Raw genomic sequence first — 16,843 nt, 5'->3', positions numbered from 1 at the left:
GGGTTTGTTTTCTTAAATAAATCTTAAGGTAATCTTCAAAAATCAAAAGAATTTCATACAGGAACAAATCAAATACAAAAGACTGTACTGGACGCAAACCGAAGTTACAGGTCTCAGCACATGGAATCTTGAGCAACAAAGCTGCAGGTAAACCTACAGGTATGGACAGGTGGTATTCGAGCGCCCCACCCTGGCCTCAAGATGTTGTCTGAGCTGCCAAGGAGACAGAGATGGTATGTCTGCACTGGCGTTAGTGTAGTTTTTCCAAGCCCCGAAATATTAAAACAAACATTAATATACTGGGCAGGTTACATCCCAGTGGAGAGCAGCATACTCTCTCCAGGACTCGAATATTGGTTGTGAGTCCAGCATGCAGATAGTGATAGATATATATATATATATAGAGATATATGGGACAAGAGGTGTGGCTGTCTTGTTAGACAAAAGACTCTACAATAGGGGTGCACCATTGTGTGGCGGGCAGCAATGGCAGTGAGAGAGAGGAGACATGTCTGGCAAACAATGTGCGGATTGATTTAAATAAAAGGCAAATTGAGTGCGAGTGTGTACCATTGGAGATATGTTACCACTTCAGAGCAAGCAATCGCCACCTCTTGCACCTCTCTTAGGGACAAACATTATGCTGGTTCACACAAACCCCCCTCAAAATACAGTCTAGCTTCATGACTGCTAGGAATAGTCTTTACAGCAAGTCAAACCTTATCCTTACAAGCTTGTGTTCTATTTTCTGATTTTGCCGAGAAGCATTTGTTACAAGGAACAGAGGGTGCAGAACTGGGCTACGCTGTACCAGCTATGCTTAAGTTGTTACTTAGCTTAGTTAAAGTCTTTACCAACGTTGATTTCACACTTCACTAACTTTTCACGGGTTGCACCAGCTATGAGTTATAATGTAAGACTAGTTGTTGCTTGAAATGTACGCATACCTTTAGGGAGGTGTAAGCTGTTTGGTAGAAATTTTTGCTGCATGAGCTTCTCTTTGAAGATTATTTTGTTTATAGTTTGTCGTCAGCGAATCCTGCAAGACCACATACATTCTCTTGATAATTATAGGACATCCTTTTAAATATAGGATTTAATAGGTTAATAAAATTAGGATTTTAAAGTTCCTATATATGATCCAATGGGATCTGTCACGGCAGTCTTGTCAGCTTGCCTATCGTAACACACACACACATATAGTTAATCTGGATTTTTTTTTAACACAGGGACGTGTGAAGGGTTAAGACATGAAGCAAGAACAAAAAGAAATAAAAGGTTTGCCCTCGCAGTATCCCGATCCACAAAAAGGCACCGATTTAATTTTAATCAATGAATCCCTAAAACTACACAGTCTTAATATTCCCAATAAATGATTTCTGTAGTTTAAAAGGTCCTGTCCATACAGGTTTTTTCAGTGGGAGCTTCTATCTGTATCACTGACCAAGCCCTCTGAAATATCCTCACTTCTAATTGGCTACCGAGCAGCGATGACATCACTGACTTGGTACGAACCGCTCTTAGTGATAAACTAACAAAATATTGTCAAGTACGTGTGGTGCAACCGAAATAAGAGAGCGTTTAGTTAAACGAACTAGTGACAACTAAGGACTTGGTAGAGACTAACTTAGTAATTAACTTACTCATAGCTGGTGCAACCCAAAACTGGGCTGTGCATATTAAATTTGAAAGTTTAGTTCAAAACATTATAAATTAGGCTTTTAGACAAGCAGCTTTGACATTGCTAGCACATACTGCCAAGTTTTTACAGAGTCATTTTTGGAAAACAAACAGACTCAATGGTTAAGTACTCTTTCTATTTTCCAAAAAAACTTACCTCACCAGTGACCAAGTATTTTCCATCTTGTGAAAAAGCCAAAGCAGTAAATGTTTTTCTGGAAAACAAACAAAAAACACATTTGATGAGAGAGAGAGTGAAAGAGAGAGCGAGAGAGCTATGTCAAAACGTTCTCTTTAAAACATGGCGTAAATGTTGCCATTGGTAAAACTCAGTGCCTCACAGTACTGTTTCTACCACACTAAAACACCTTTATTAGGTTTCTACATGTTTATTTCTATAAGTGTTACAACAAACTCGAAGCAATTCATTGTTCCATTTTTACTGGTGGCTTACTGGACAGCAACAGAAGACGTTACCCAGGTGAATGTAAAGAAGGTGCTCAGTTTCTAGTTGCTTGTCTGGTTTCAAGTAGCTGGTAGAATTTGGACAAGTTGTGCCAAAGGATCCCAGTGATTGATCTTCAACATGCAGGGATGGAAAGATGACTCCCATTGCATAGCGGTTTGATCCCTTCCTGCTTTTACTACAAGTTTAATAAGACACGCCTGAACTTATTACCTGTTCAGTGCGGCTAATCAAGCTCATAGTAAAACCTGCAGTGGGTGAAACTGCTATGCAATATGAGTCTTACTTCCACCCCTGAACATGTACAGGTTATTCATTCCAAATCTCAGTCCGTTGGGGTGCTTGGGAACTAAATTAGTTTTCCAAATACAAAATGATTGATCAAGAGAACATCTAAGTAGTGAATGTTTTTCTGTCTGGTTGTCAGCTAATTGGGAATAATACAAATGTCAACAGCTCCTCCAGCATTCAGATTTATTTAAAAAGAAAACCACTTTCCATAGAGCAAGGGAAGTTGAGAGGTTAGCCACAGTGAGGAAAAAAAAGAGACTGGCTTGAAAACCAGTCTATCTGCTTCAATTCAAATGATTAATTCACAAACAGGTTGCCGCCCTGGTTAAGTACAACTCGTGAGCAAAGATCACAAAACCAACCCGCAACAATACAAGAGCTGCAGCTGGACTTTAGACACCACGACTTCAGAAATGATTTCATTGTTACCAGCAGCAACAACGTGCACAAACCTGACAGGGATCACTCAACGGCTCAAACCATCGCCATGCCAACACAACAAATACCTCTGAACATTCAGGAACAACCCGAGGCTCTAACATTCCGCCTCACTTAGCGTGCACCACATTGTTGCAAATGTCTTTCTAGACTCAATTGTGTTTACATCCTGGGCTTGGTGGCATTCTAAAAGAAGCCTTTTCACAGTGAAGATATTTTCGAAACCGCAGGGCCACAGAACAATGTGTTGTCAAAGTCAGGTGCATCAGATAAGAATTACTCCCAACTACTACATGCATGTATGTATATCTGTCCTTTTCACCCTTGAAATCCTCCGATAAGCACAGTAAACACCAAGCTGCTGTCTCTATTTTCTAATTCGACAGCGCTTCTTTGTCTGCAGATGGAATTTGAAATATGCAGCAAGACTTGTCAATTGCTCTAATCAGTATAACAAAAATCACCAGGCTAGACATGTCAAGAGTGGGGAGAAAAACCACAGGCTTCCATTAACAGAATCACACAGACATTGAAAAAAAAAAAACATAACCCTCGCATTCTTGAAAAGGGACACCATGGTCCTTAAAACACTTGGGTCTATAACCCCAGAACATATTTATTCTAGATTGTATCTATTTAAAATTAATTGCTTAACAAAAAGGTCAGGGATAAGGACACTGGCTACAGTGATGCATTGAACATAAGAAAAGTTTGGGAACGAGCAAAGGCCATTCGGTCCATCAAGGCTCGTCCTTTGTTAGCACACAATTCTCCCCTACTTGGGGGAACCAATTTAAAAGCAGTCTTTTTAAAAAAATGTTCCCAGTAGGTCCTACTTCTTCACCTGGTAGGCTATTTATTCCATGCATTTTTCCTCAACGCTCATGTCACCTGGGAACAGCCTAGTTGCCCTTCTCTGCACTTTAAATTGTGCTTGCGTACCCTCAGTCCTGACCTGAACACTTGTCTGTCATTCAGTCTTGAGTCAATTGAAGACAAAGCGATCTAGACTGATTTCCACTGGGAGTAATTTGAGTCCACAAAAATAAAAAATAAAAAAAAATCTAAATAAGGGCACTTTTACAAAGTGATCAGAGTTTTTGGTCTGGGTTATTTTTTAGTCCTTACCTGGATGCATTGAGTATATGGCTTTGTTTATTCTTCTTTGGATTTAAAAGCACCACCACACATCTGCAAGAAAGAAAAGGAACCGTTACGTGCATTAGACATTTATTAAATGGAGTTGAGATAATAATTAAACAGGCTGATAAAGCAAGCTAAGGAATGCATGAAGGGGTTTGCTACAGTTAAAGTAAAATGTGCAATACAATCAACATCAAAATAAACATACCTTTACAAAATACGTCACACACGAATAAAAATGATTCCTTTCTAGATTTGCACCAAAAACAGGTTGTGTGCTGTTCACTATTTTTAATATTTATGGTCATTAAATATATGGTCATTTGAGTCAAGTCAGCAGTTTAATTGTATTGGTTCAACTTACACAGGGCTAGCGTTTATAGATTTAATTAAGTTTATTTCCAACAAAGAACCAACATGTATACGAAGCCCCTATGCATGGAACAGACAATATATTACATAGCAGCATTTACCATGGGGTACACTTAGAACTTAGGGTGTACATATTGCGCAATACTAAAGTTTTAGAACTATAGTGTCCATTTGGTTAAGACATTAATAAAACTAACACCACAATACAAATGTTAGTGTTCATACATAAAATTGATAAGCACTGAAGAGGTAGAATCTTTAAAACAGATGTGTTCTAGTTTTATTTCAGTCTCCCCTGGGCAATCTGTGCAAGCTTAACCACGAACCTCTGGTCTGCTCGAATGAAACTATCTTCAAATCACCATCACAGGACTTCACCACCTGCTTTCAGTTAGTGGAAAAAGCCTCCCTTTGCAAGCCACATGGAGAAAATGAAACTCGGCCAAGCACACAGAGCAGAGGAGAAATTGTTTAAAGAGGATGTAACCTGCAAACAGAGCTGCAACGACTAACCCAGCAAAGAGAAATTGGGCTCAGCATGGGCAAACAGCCAAGCTTTAGCACATTAGAATGAGTTGCAACTATTTTGGCTTTGGTCAACTTTGTTTCCAAGACGGTTTTCACAATTTTATTAGGTGCAGAGCAATGCAGTAAGAATTATGTTCTGTTTTAGAAATGGTTAAAACAAGGAGCTGTACGTGTGTATGTACTGGATGAAAATGAATTTAACACAAATGATTAAAACCTGTAAATGCCCATTTCTGTATCACATGATACAATGCTTAATCTTAATATTTCTCATATGCAGAACACTGTGTTGCCAGACAGAAATAAAGTTTTGTACAAGAAACGGAATCTAGTTATATAAATAAAAGTAGCTGTTATTTAAAAAATGCTTGGGCATTACGGGGTTAAATACACCCAAATGTATGCACGTAATTATATAAAAGTATTAAATATATTTAAAAACAGAACTGTTGGGGAAAAAAAAAAACATGCTGCAATTAAAAACAGGAACCCCACTGGCATCCAAATATAGAAACATTAGGGTTAGAAGAGGTTAAGTACATACACAAATTTGTCACTCTTAATCTGACTCTCCTCGAAACCCACAATCGATACCATTAACCCAACCCCATGCTCAGAGCTGGGAAAGTGCCCTGAACTCCCACCCTTCCCCCACTGGGAACCCAGCTTGGGTATGCCCTGGGCAGCAGCTGTTACTATTTTTGACCAGGTCTAGGCTTGGACTTTACCCCAGTGCCCAACTCCTTCCTTACCCAAGCAGTTGACTCGGTTTTAATGGAGGAGTCAGGATTCCTGTATCTGGTGCTGGTAATGGTCTGTGCATTTGAGTCATGCATTCTTGTTAGTCATCTGCACATGTTTTTTTTCTTTCCCCACAGCTAAAACTAATGTGTTTTTTCTCATCTGAGAATGTGGGGTCTTTGATGTTGTAAAAAGTGACCTAAAATCAAAGCATGACTCATGTTCAAACTGTCCTCCAAAATTCAAGTTAAATATTTCCCCAGTCATTCATTTTAGATCTGAATGGCCTTTGTAGATGTAGAAGTTTAGTTTGACAGAATCCATTTTGTGCCAGATTGTTTGATTGCCCCTCGTACAATGAGATTACAAGCCGTCTCTGTTGAAAAGGAGGAAAGTATACAGATCTGGAAAAGGAACAGAAGGCTTACCCTGCGGGGTATGCTACCAGCCCGGTAGTGGAATCACATGCTAGCCCACTGCCACTTAATGCAGTTACACCAAGGACCCTCTCCAACGTAACCTGGAATGAAAGGGAGGGAGGGAAGAACAATTCACAGTAAATGCACCATCAAATCTGGATACTCTGCAGAGTAGCACAGTAGAGCAGGGCTGTCAGACAGATGGATCTCACACACAGCTATTGAGCTCTACCTTTGAAGCATCCCATTGATTCTTAATCTGTAGTCTTAGGTAGAAGCAAGTACAGGTCAAAAGGATGCCCATTCATGTTGTGTGTTAAACGTGCAACATGTTTAATAGGCAACACCAATACTGTACAAGTATCAAATGCCTTATTTGCATTTGCACAGTCAGTTGCATTCTCATTTGTAAGACTTACAAGTATTTGCATGTATATTTGAATGCAATTGCACTCAGCCCTGGTTGCTACTAGCCAACTAAACTTTTGTTTGTTTGGCTCTACAAGAACATGTAATCGACATCTCTACCCTAAAGAAAAACAAACACTTAACAAAAGTTTCATATCTAGTACAAATTTCTGTGCATCTACCCATTTTACTTTTGCAAGCAATAGCTCAAATTAAACTAGTTGAAAATACTTTTATGCATGCGAGTTGAGTTTGATCGTTCAGACATCCATCAGTTTTGGGGGCGAGAGCTCCAAAGGCAGGGTTTCCCCAATCCTGGTCCTGGGGACCCCTGTGTCTGCTGGTTCTCAATTACATAATCAAACCCTTAACTGAACTAATAATGTGCTTTATTAGACCTTTAATTGTTCTCTGCTCCTAAAAGGTTGCCAATTTCAAGTTATAAAATTGTATAGTTAGCATGAAATCTCCAACTGTTTAAAAGCTGAAATCAAGTAAAAAAGGTCCAATTAAGCACATTATTAGTTCAATTAAGGGTTTGAATGAAGTAAATGAGAACTCAGTTGGCATGAAAACCAGCAGATGCAGCTCCCCCAGGACCAGGATTGGGAAACCCTGCTCTAAGGGAAGCCCTAGGATTGAAAAAGCCATGCAATAGATTTTCACCAACACAGCAGCATGGTGAAATTCAGTCATTAGGGGACACTGCAGCAAGGAGGGACCCATCACGCTATGCCCTCGCACTGCTGCAGTTCAGAGAGAAATTAATGCACAACAGAGGGGGTAAACTCTACTTTTGTTCAAAGTTCTCTAGTCAAGTGGTTTGCCTTTGATTTTCCAGCCAAATAGGACTGCTCTTCTGTTTACTATCATCAGCACTCTTGTGACACATCTTGAACTCTGTAGTCAGTGACAACTGTTCACATTCCAGAGTCTCAAAGATAGACCACAGGAGAGGGGAGGGGGCAGCCAAGGGTGTTTGTTTATTGATTTAAATTTAGGCTTTGCATGAAAGCACCTACTATTTTTTTTTGCTGGCATACACATTTGGCAACGATAAATCTATCAGGTCTTACGAAGCATTCAGGAGATCAGTACAGCCAAGCCCAAAACATCTAGCCTGACGAAACAGGTCACCAAAGCAGAAAATAGATTAAATATTTATGTAACACAACAACACGCTGTCACAAAAACATAAGAAAGTTCACAAAGAGGAGGCCATTCGGCCCATCATGATCCCAGAATCTCATCAAGCAGCTTCTTGAAGGATCCCAGGGTGTCAGCTTCAACATTACTTGGGAATTGGTTCCAGATTCCCACAATTCTCCTTGTAAAAAAAGTGCCTCCTATTTTCTGTTCTGAATGCCCCTTTATCTAATCTCCATTTGTGACCTCTGGTCCTTGTTTATTTTTTCAGGTTGAAGAATAACTTACTTAGATAGTTCAACCAAAGTATAATTTGCTTCTCTGGCATCACAACATCCAAGTGTTAGTGGATACAAACAGCAGCGTGCAAATCCAGTTTATATACCTACCTGCATGAAAACCTTTCAGTCAGTGATCCGCAACACGGAAACAATTGTCACTTGTGAAAAACGTTAGACCACTTTGTGCTTTAATTAGGCATCTTAAATAACTTCTAAAAAGTCTCCTGCATTTTACCATTTGTGGCTATGTGTTCCTTTCCATACTATTTTAAGTGAATAGCATGTGTGGCCTATTAAATCCGTCAACTAAATTAGAAAATCATTAATTTGCCCATTTTTATTTTATGTGATCTTAATAAAAAACAACAAGAGAAGCAATAGGGTGCTCGAATAAATCTGCACAGCACTGCAAGTGTGCCTGCCTCAGTGCAATCTGTTTAGAGCTGTGCTGTTTCTGAATAGGGCTCCTTGGTTTGTTTGCAAGCCGCTGTACATGCAACAGTTTCATTCCACAAAACATACATACATACATACATACATAATGAAACACTTACTAAACATTAAAAACAAAAACACACACACACACACACAGGGTCCTCAACAACCAGGCTTGATTTACAATACATAATATTCCTTTCATTTCCTGGAATTAAAAACTCATCGTTCAAACGAGACAGATTGTCCATTGTGGTTGGCTACATCCTGTGATTAACGCTGATGCACAGTGGATTAATCATTTCTTCTCGACTCCCTTTTTAATGGGACATTTGGTGTAAGACTTATAGGAACAATACTGCAGGGGCGAATCTCGTCGGAAGCTATATAAAAAGAGTGTCTGATTTATTCCCTTTTAACAAGAAAACTTGTGTCATCCCAAAACAGTTACTTTTCCAGTTTATATTAGTAGCTGTGCTTAACCCAACACAACTCTGTTGACTTTGTCTGGGCTTGTTTATGCGACATGCAAGGCCACCAAGGGAAAACAAAAATACTTTTTTTTTTTTTTTAAATCTAGCAATAGCTATTTGCAAAATGGAATCAATCGATTTGAATTAAAAAGGGGTGCACGGGGGTATTCTGACATGTCTTCCATTTAATAATGGAACTTTGCTCCTAGCAATCCTAGCAAGACCAGTTTACTGTTTGCACAAATCACAACAAATCCAGCACTAGCGGTATGTCATGCTAGCCTGTGTGAGAGCAACAGGCAGTAACCGTAACCGGCAAAATATGTCACTTCTTACTTAACTTTAACGCCTCAGCCACCGTAACCTGCTCCACAAATCGTGGGATTAAATTGTTTGACAGCTGGACTATGTGAACCAGTCTTGTAAAAACATTATAAAAAACAGTATTTTTTAAACCCTTATACTAGATAACAACGATCAAATAACCGCCCTCCCTCGGGATTTCTCCCTAGACATTAGTCATTTTAAACCAACTAAATGTTGCCTTTAACTCCAGTCGCTTTACAGTTTAGGTACAATTTAGTTAAATCTTACCCGGCTGTGGATGTTTCTGCCCAGTTGTTGCTGTCTAGTTTTTCTCCTTAGATTAAGGGCCGGTGCAGGATTGAGTAATTTCTTACCCCGTGTGTTGGTATTGTTGTAATTCAAGTTGTTACCGTTTAAAAGCGAGTTATTAAACCCACCGAATACTCCCTCAGCCATGGTAATGAAATACAGCAAACTCCCAAATAAATTGTTAATGTAATAACAATAATAATAAAAAAAATAGTTCTCCCAAAAATTTGAATTTTTTAAATCAATCGCTTAAATTTTTTTCAGTACATAATAAATAAAAACAAACATTTTAAACTTAAAATCCCTTAGTATCCGTTTCTTTCTGTCCGTTTTACTTTTATGTGAGTAAAAGATTTTTATTTATTTATTTGTTTTAAATTCCGGAACCTTTTTTTTCGCTTTTCTTCACAAAACTCTTCATCCACTTCAGCACGTAAATCCGACCTCGGCTAACGGAACCATTTATTACGCACGCTGAAGGGACGCCTTCACTTCTGAACCTAACAAACCGACCGCAGAAAACAGTTTCAAACAGACACCACTCTGCTGATTGGCTAAATCTAGCAGCATCCAATAAAATCAGCACAGTTAAAGAAAGGGTTTCTGGCATCTACATGGTTGGACAATCTGACCCTAAACTGAATCTGTAACATCCAATAAGCATTAGAGGGGGGCGGGACGATTGAATACATTGATAAAACTGGGACTATGCTTTCTAATTTCCCGCCCCTTTCACTGCCATCTGTGATTTTATTTGACATTAATCAATATCTTATATGTTACAAATAAGCAAATACACAATACAGTTATTAACTTAGAATTAACACATTCTGATAACAGCTGTAAATAATGAGCAATGTATGCAATTTGCACTTAAAGAAAAATAAACTACATAACGGGTAACAAATGTTATAATTTAACAATAATGCAGACATTTAAATGTCTGTTTTGTCTGACGTTTTGCACACAAATGGGGTTAAGAATGTCAAAGAACAACTAAACGTATGCAATAATTCTAATATTAATATATTTTACGCGTGGGAAATTATTAAGCAAATTGTTACACAAAAATAATATTGGAATACCGTGATTTCAATTGCGGTTCATCCCTTGATCTGACGCGTTGCCAGCGCCCTCCTGTGTTACGTTAAAGGTGTGCACAATGTACACAGTTTCAGCAATAAAACCGGCAGTTACATCAGTACAAAGTATTAAAACAATTAATAAACCTTAGTTAATAATAAACCAATTAAACTGAGCAGGAATCGTTTTATCTTTTCTCCGTGTTCCTTAACGGTTATTTCCAATCACAGGGCACATGGATGCAGGTTCAATTGGTTCAATCAAACAATTTAGAACAGGGCTGGGACAAAGACCAGGAGTGGAATGTCCAACTTTGGGTTATGTAAGGGTTAATATTAAATGATTCTTTATGGCTTTATAGTTGGAAAAAAGGTCCTCCCACCTGGGATTGAACCCACGACCCTCCGGTCAAGAGTCCAGAGCCCTGACCACTACTCCACACTGCTGGTTAAGTCTTACTGGAGCTTCAAAAAGATTTAAGCTGTATTAAAATACAAATCAAATCTCGAAATAAACTTTGGAAGTGAAAAATGGCACAGCAGCAAAAAAAACAAACAAACAAAAAAAACAATTCAGTTCCATAAATACTTTTTAATATTTTCTGCTGACATGAGGTGTGTCCTACAACGCTGGTCAAGGCAGGAGCCTTACCATTTTTTCCTGCGACTTCAGTGGTGATTGAGAAACTGCATTGAAAACACCAACAAAACAATATGTACCCCTTTTCCAGCAAGCCACATAAGACAATTATAACAAAAATAATTTGCCTAACCCTTTTTACCCCGAGTGCATACAGTTATGTACATTTCTATTGTTATCAGCAGGGGCAATTTTGGTTTTTCTATTTCCATTACATTACCCAATTCCAGTTTCTTCCATTTATATTTTAGAGCCGCATTAATTATTTAGATTGTTCAAATGCTTTCATTTGAAGCCAATTTAACCAACAACAGGTTTCTGGTTAGTGACCCACAATTCAGACTTTTGACTAACAGAATCTCTTATGATTTTAATGGAGTTACGTTCAGTGCTCATAAAAATAATAATAAAAAAATAAAAATAAATAAAAAAAATCCAGTGCCAAAATAAATAATGAAAACATTTTTCTTCTATAAGTTGTTTTGATAAATGTTTTTGCATTCCCTTACAAATATGTACAACAATTCTACTAAACAAGCCCCAAAATACACCTTTTGACGTTACGCAGTAGCCAACAGCACGTGGAACAAATTTATCTGTGTGTGTGGTTTTTTTTTTTTTCTTTAAACCCTTCTCCTATTCGGGCCAACTGGCCCTCATCTGCTATAGTGATTTCAAGCGACACCCACAATCTTTTTTGCTTTTTAATGGAAACATTTTTGTTGCCAAACACGATCCAAAAAACCACGGTCCTTTTTTGTTTTCGTTATTCTCTGTCTACTGGTAGCTCTGGTGCGTTACTTTTGGACGGCGTACAGGTGTCGTTTTCTTCCTCACGAACAATCGCCACCGTCTCTCCTGCTTCTGACTTCACAGCGCTCGTCTGAAGGTAGGCCTGATGGGGTAAAGACTGAAGCATCAGCGTTTTTGGTCACCACAACAAAAAAAGACGTCACTGCACTCGAGCAGTTACAGAGCAACTAGGCTGATCCCATGAGCTATGAGGGCAGGTTAAAATAATTACATCCCTTCAGCCTAGAAAAAAAGAAGTGGGGACTTGATTGAAGTCTTTAAAATCATAAATGGTCTAGATAAAGTTAACCACAGACACTTCTTCAAATTTAGCACAGAGAGAAAAACAAGAGGGCACAACTGGAAGCTGAGTAAAAGTAAGTTTAGAACAGAAGGTAGAAAGCACTTTTTTACACAGGGACAGCATACCAGGTGAAGCAGTAGGATCTAAAACACTGGGAACATTTAAAACAAGACTAGATCCCCACCCCAGTAGGTGAAAATGGTGACGAGGGATGAGCCTTGATGTGCCAAATGGCCCTTTCTTGTTCCCAAACTCTTTTTATGTTCTGTTCTAATTAGATTCAGGACAGGGTTTAAAAAGTGTAGTTTTGCATGCTTATGAAGGCCTATAATAGAATTGATTAAAACAGAATGGGAATTGGAATTTGGAATTGCTTAAAAAGGAAATAGCACTGGAACTAAAAAAAAAAAGAAATTGACCCCAACCCTGCTAGTGCAGACCCACCATCTCCAGCAGCCTGATTTTCTCCTCAGACACAATGTTCTCCTTCTTGAGTTGCTGGACGAGGGCGTCCATGGCGATCAGCTTCTCCAAGTGCCGGCGATGACGCTGCTGCAGGACCTTCACTTTCTTCTGGAGCCCCACGATGACAGCCTCCAGCTGCTCTGTGCTCAGCGTGTTCTTGTGATACCTGGGGAATGAAAAGTGGATACAAATAAAGAGTGAACGAAGAATTAAAAAAGCAGTAAGCAGTACCCCAGGTCTGGTTGCTAGCTCTAATAAAATTGATGTAAAATAACTCTCGGTAGCTGACAGCCAATCAGACATCAAGCTCTCTGACCTGTGTTCTTCCAGCTCCTCCCCGATGGGCGTGTCCTCCAGACTACAGCCATCCACCTTCTCCACAGTCATCACCTGGGAGCGCGGAGACGCGCTCTGATTGGATACGATGGGCAGGGTGGAGACGATCGGGAGGGTCAGCGCGGAAGACAGCACAGTGTTCAGGGCTGCGGGGCTGGGGGTTGGGTAGCAGGGCAGCCCTGATGCAACAACGGTGGTGTTGGGAATGGTCTCGAAATAGGCAATAACCTGCAGGGCGGACCCCTTCTCTTCGGGGAGACTGGGAGACGGCTCCACTATGGTATCGATGGACACGTTTTCAATGACGACAGACTCACCCTGAACTGCAGGGGGCGCCGTGCAGTGATCTTCCGAGCTTATAATCACTTCTTGCATCTCCCGGAGGATACCGGAATCTTCTGTGACCTCTACCGAACTGTCAGGGTCAGGGAGGGACGGTTCTGAAATGATAACTGCCTCCGATTGGTCAGAATCCATTCGGATGCTCAATATGGGCAATCTTTGAAAAAGAGTCAAGGGGACCGTTTCCCCTTCTTGGCTAACAGCTAACGACACACAGCCGGAAGGGACACACTGAGCTAAATGGACAGCCTTCACCAGCACAGGCTGAGCAGACATGCTGTAGTCTACCGCCATAGTGTAAACTCGCACAGTATTGGGCTTGTTCGCTTCCAAAAGCCTGGGAACGTCAGCTGTCTTTACTTCGGAGGCCACAGGGGTCTCATTCTTGCTGGATGTTTTGGGCCTTTTGTTCGGGTTGCTCGGTCGTTGCGCGCAACTTGATTTCCTTTTCTGGGGGAAAAATAAAAAAAAAAAAAAAAAAACAATTATGCATGTTAGGAATAGACATCCCATGCCACTGCTGAAATAATCAACAACATTTCTACAGAGCCTTTAAATCAAAGATCCCAAAGTGCTTCACGCACGCACACACAGGACAAAATCATACCACCACAGTAAAACCAGAAACGGATAAAACAAAGGCTTTGCAACAGGAGTCTTATTTCCATCCTTGAAACAGCTCATAAAAAATAATCTGACAGCGATTACCCTTTAAGGTACAAGGGACATATGTGTCCCAGAAATAAAATAACCCTAACTTTCTTATCTTTGCAATGAGGTGGTGCACAGAACAGGGTTTAACATTTTTTTAAAATCTGCTCATCCAAATTGTAAGTTTTCTCCTCATGACACTCAAATCACTCTGAAATGTATTTTATTATTATTATTATTTGTTTATTTAGCAGACGCCTTTATCCAAGGCGACTTACAGAGACTAGGGTGTGTGAACTATGCATCAGCTGCGGAGTCACTTACAATTACGTCTCACCCGAAAGACGGAGCACAAGGAGGTTAAGTGACTTGCTCAGGGTCACACAATGAGTCAGTGGCGGAGGTGGGATTTGAACCGGGGACGTCCTGGTTACAAGGCTGTTTCTTTAACCACTGGACCACACTGCCTCCTGCCTCATTTTAAGAAGAAACCTGTTTGAATAAAGCGTTCAATTCCTTGTGTACCTTAAACCAGACACTGGCGAAAACTGGCTTACCACGTGGCAATGAGAAAGGTCAAAGACAGTGGGCACTGCATCGCTGGTCAGGTAGCGGGTGCCCCAGCGGAGGTCATAGCAGCTTGGGGTGAAGTGTTCATTGCAGAGGTGCTGGTGTTTGGAGGGGGTCCATTTCTCCCTCTTCATGTTGGTCAGCCATCTCTTAAGGCGATCTGGTTCATGCAGTGGATACCTATAAAGGCAATGAAAAACTACCTGTAACAAACTTCCCCCCCCCAATGTGTCTGTACAATACATGCAAAAATCCGAGCTGTTATCTTTAAAAATATAGGGGTGATACATGCATTTTTACTATAAGAAAATAATTCAATCAAGGGCTTCTGATACATTAAAAACCACAAGAGCAAAGTGGTTTTAATAATTCTTGCAGCTCATATTTTGTTTTTATAAGACTGTACTGTACATGAATGAAAATGTGTTTAATAAACAAAAGAAAACTAACTAATTGTAGAAATGACTGGAGGAGTTTGGAGGTTTTTTTTTTTTTTTTTGATCAGAATGCAATTATATGATTTGTTTATTCAAAATATTGAGGAAGTGCAACTGTAACAGTTCAAATACGGGATAGTTGAAAATCTGATCTGTCCTTCACGTCTTGCCGGTTGCGCTTGGAGAAAGGGGGCAGGCTTTTGTATTTTGGTATCGCTGAGATTCCGTAGGGTTGCAATGGAATTATTTATGCCCGATGTGGCTACCATGTTATAGTTTAGGTAGTATCTTCTATGGGAATGTTTATTTTATCTGTGCACGGCGCAAAGAGGCTTTTGTAAGACCGAAAACACCGCAGTCTACCACTAATGGCAGATTTATAATCGATTTCTGTCAGACAATTCGTAGTAACACCTCATGGTCATTAAAGTTAATATTACTTAACGTGGACAGCGAGTTATGCAACTTAACAACGACATGAAAAAAAAAAAAAACTTTGGTTGATAGAGAAACAATGAATGCGCGTGTTAATAATGATGCGCACCTGAATAGCGTCTTTCTAAAATTAAATTAAGTTTGTAACTTACAAATGCAAACTTAAATACTTAACTCTCGCTCGTATGGAAACGGCCGACGCAGTCGCGATTTTTCACCATGACGATTTAATTTGTCTTTAATACAGACAGGTCTACGGACACAGTCAGCAGTTGTACACTGTACTCATGCGGTATAAACACACACACACGATAGAGACTTACTTGTAGAAACTGATGTTCTTGTCAGAACCCGTTTGCCCTGAACTATTTTTGCAGTTTGGAGCGGTGCAATATTTAGGCATGTTATTAGCAACCTGTAGTTACTGACAGGAGAGATTTACACTAGTTTTATGAAATAATCATGCCCAGGTTACGATCTTAAATGGCTCTCTCTCTCGTTACACTGTCACGTGGTTCCTTCCTGAACGGCTTCAAAGGTTTGCAGTATGTGAAGCCAGACGGGACGTACGTACGCCATCTTTACTAATGGCACGTCGCGCTTACGCAAATGTTCGGTTCTTTACAGCGGTGTTGACATCTAGCGGGGTACAATAGCAACTTTTACAACAAAAAAAATTAAAACGTGTCTGGCTGTGATACGTGTGCTCAGGTATTAATGGTTCAGAATGTAACGGTACATTTTATAATCCAGATATCACGGATGTTGGATTACGGTTACCACCAGTCCCTGTTTTCTCTTTCTCTTCCCGGGAATTCCAACATCCCGTCCGCCAGCACCATAAAATTGAGCTCAAGCTAGCTAAATCAGGATACAATATTACTGCAACAGACGCGCAATATGCACCGGTTGTCAATACTACGGTAGTAATGTTATCAATGTTACCTGCTGGATCAATATGTGATTTCTTTGGCTCGTGTAAACCTGCCATATGTAACGCAACCTTTTCCCACACGTGACATTACCCACAAACCCCGCTCTTCATAAACCTTTTGCAGAGCGTGACGGCACTAAAGATAAGAAAATGTATTTATTTTTTTTAAATACATGCAACAGCTCAATTGTCTGAAATACTGTAGCTGATAAGATTGCACCTCTGCGGTGCTTACGATCATACGAATCTGGACCCGCTTTTGCCATGTACTGTATGTTTTTGGTTTGGAGCGTAGTTGTAGGTGCTCACCTGACTCAACCAAATACCCAATGCAACCCAAACCGGGCATGTATATTATTTGAAGCACCACGTTATGCATTCTGTAAAGTGTTATATTATTGGGTTGCGTATGCTCCGAC

At 39.9% G+C, this 16,843-nt stretch overlaps 2 protein-coding genes across 5 annotated transcripts in view; both read right to left on the bottom strand.

The window, feature by feature from the left end:
• Nucleotides 1-9,987, bottom strand: part of LOC117397722 (WD repeat-containing protein 62-like) — a 31,172-nt gene extending 21,185 nt beyond the window's left edge. For all 3 annotated transcript variants that reach the window (XM_033996534.3, XM_033996551.3, XM_033996543.3), the window contains exons 1-4: nt 9,416-9,987; nt 6,088-6,179; nt 4,004-4,066; nt 1,838-1,895 (exon numbers count right to left, since the gene is read on the bottom strand). In XM_033996534.3, coding sequence (XP_033852425.2) covers nt 1,838-1,895; nt 4,004-4,066; nt 6,088-6,179; nt 9,416-9,583 — 381 coding nt within the window. In that variant the 5' untranslated portion in view covers nt 9,584-9,987. The remainder of the gene's footprint in view (nt 1-1,837; nt 1,896-4,003; nt 4,067-6,087; nt 6,180-9,415) is intronic.
• A 1,103-nt stretch (nt 9,988-11,090) lies between these two features.
• On the bottom strand, nt 11,091-16,359 carry LOC117396175 (THAP domain-containing protein 5-like). 2 transcript variants are annotated; one of them, XM_059004868.1, is made up of 5 exons: nt 16,230-16,359; nt 14,606-14,798; nt 13,036-13,847; nt 12,699-12,885; nt 11,091-12,053 (listed from the first exon to the last, which is right to left on the bottom strand). In XM_059004868.1, coding segments are annotated over exons 1-5 (1,323 nt in total). In that variant the 5' UTR covers nt 16,232-16,359; the 3' UTR covers nt 11,091-11,924. The 2 variants fall into 2 exon arrangements, with proteins under 2 accessions (XP_058860851.1, XP_033850618.3); XM_033994727.3 differs by lacking the exon at nt 16,230-16,359 and adding an exon at nt 15,814-16,060.
• Nucleotides 16,360-16,843: the final 484 nt, after the last annotated feature.

The sequence above is a fragment of the Acipenser ruthenus genome, chromosome 30 (assembly GCF_902713425.1).
Source record: "Acipenser ruthenus chromosome 30, fAciRut3.2 maternal haplotype, whole genome shotgun sequence".
In the NCBI taxonomy this organism is placed as follows: domain Eukaryota; kingdom Metazoa; phylum Chordata; class Actinopteri; order Acipenseriformes; family Acipenseridae; genus Acipenser; species Acipenser ruthenus.
The sequence above is the reverse complement of the archived record's forward strand: the minus strand, read 5'-3'. Positions and strand labels throughout refer to the sequence as shown.

Excerpts from the sequence above, each read along its gene's own strand:
- LOC117396175 (XM_033994727.3), bottom strand. The coding sequence starts at position 15,893 with ATGCCTAAATATTGCACCGCTCCAAACTGCAAAAATAGTTCAGGGCAA. Across the intron at positions 12,886-13,035 it reads GAGGAGCTGGAAGAACACAG|GTATCACAAGAACACGCTGA; the intron begins GTCAGAGAGCTT and ends TTCATTCCCCAG. Across the intron at positions 12,054-12,698 it reads AAATCAGGCTGCTGGAGATG|GCCTACCTTCAGACGAGCGC; the intron begins GTGGGTCTGCAC and ends TTACCCCATCAG.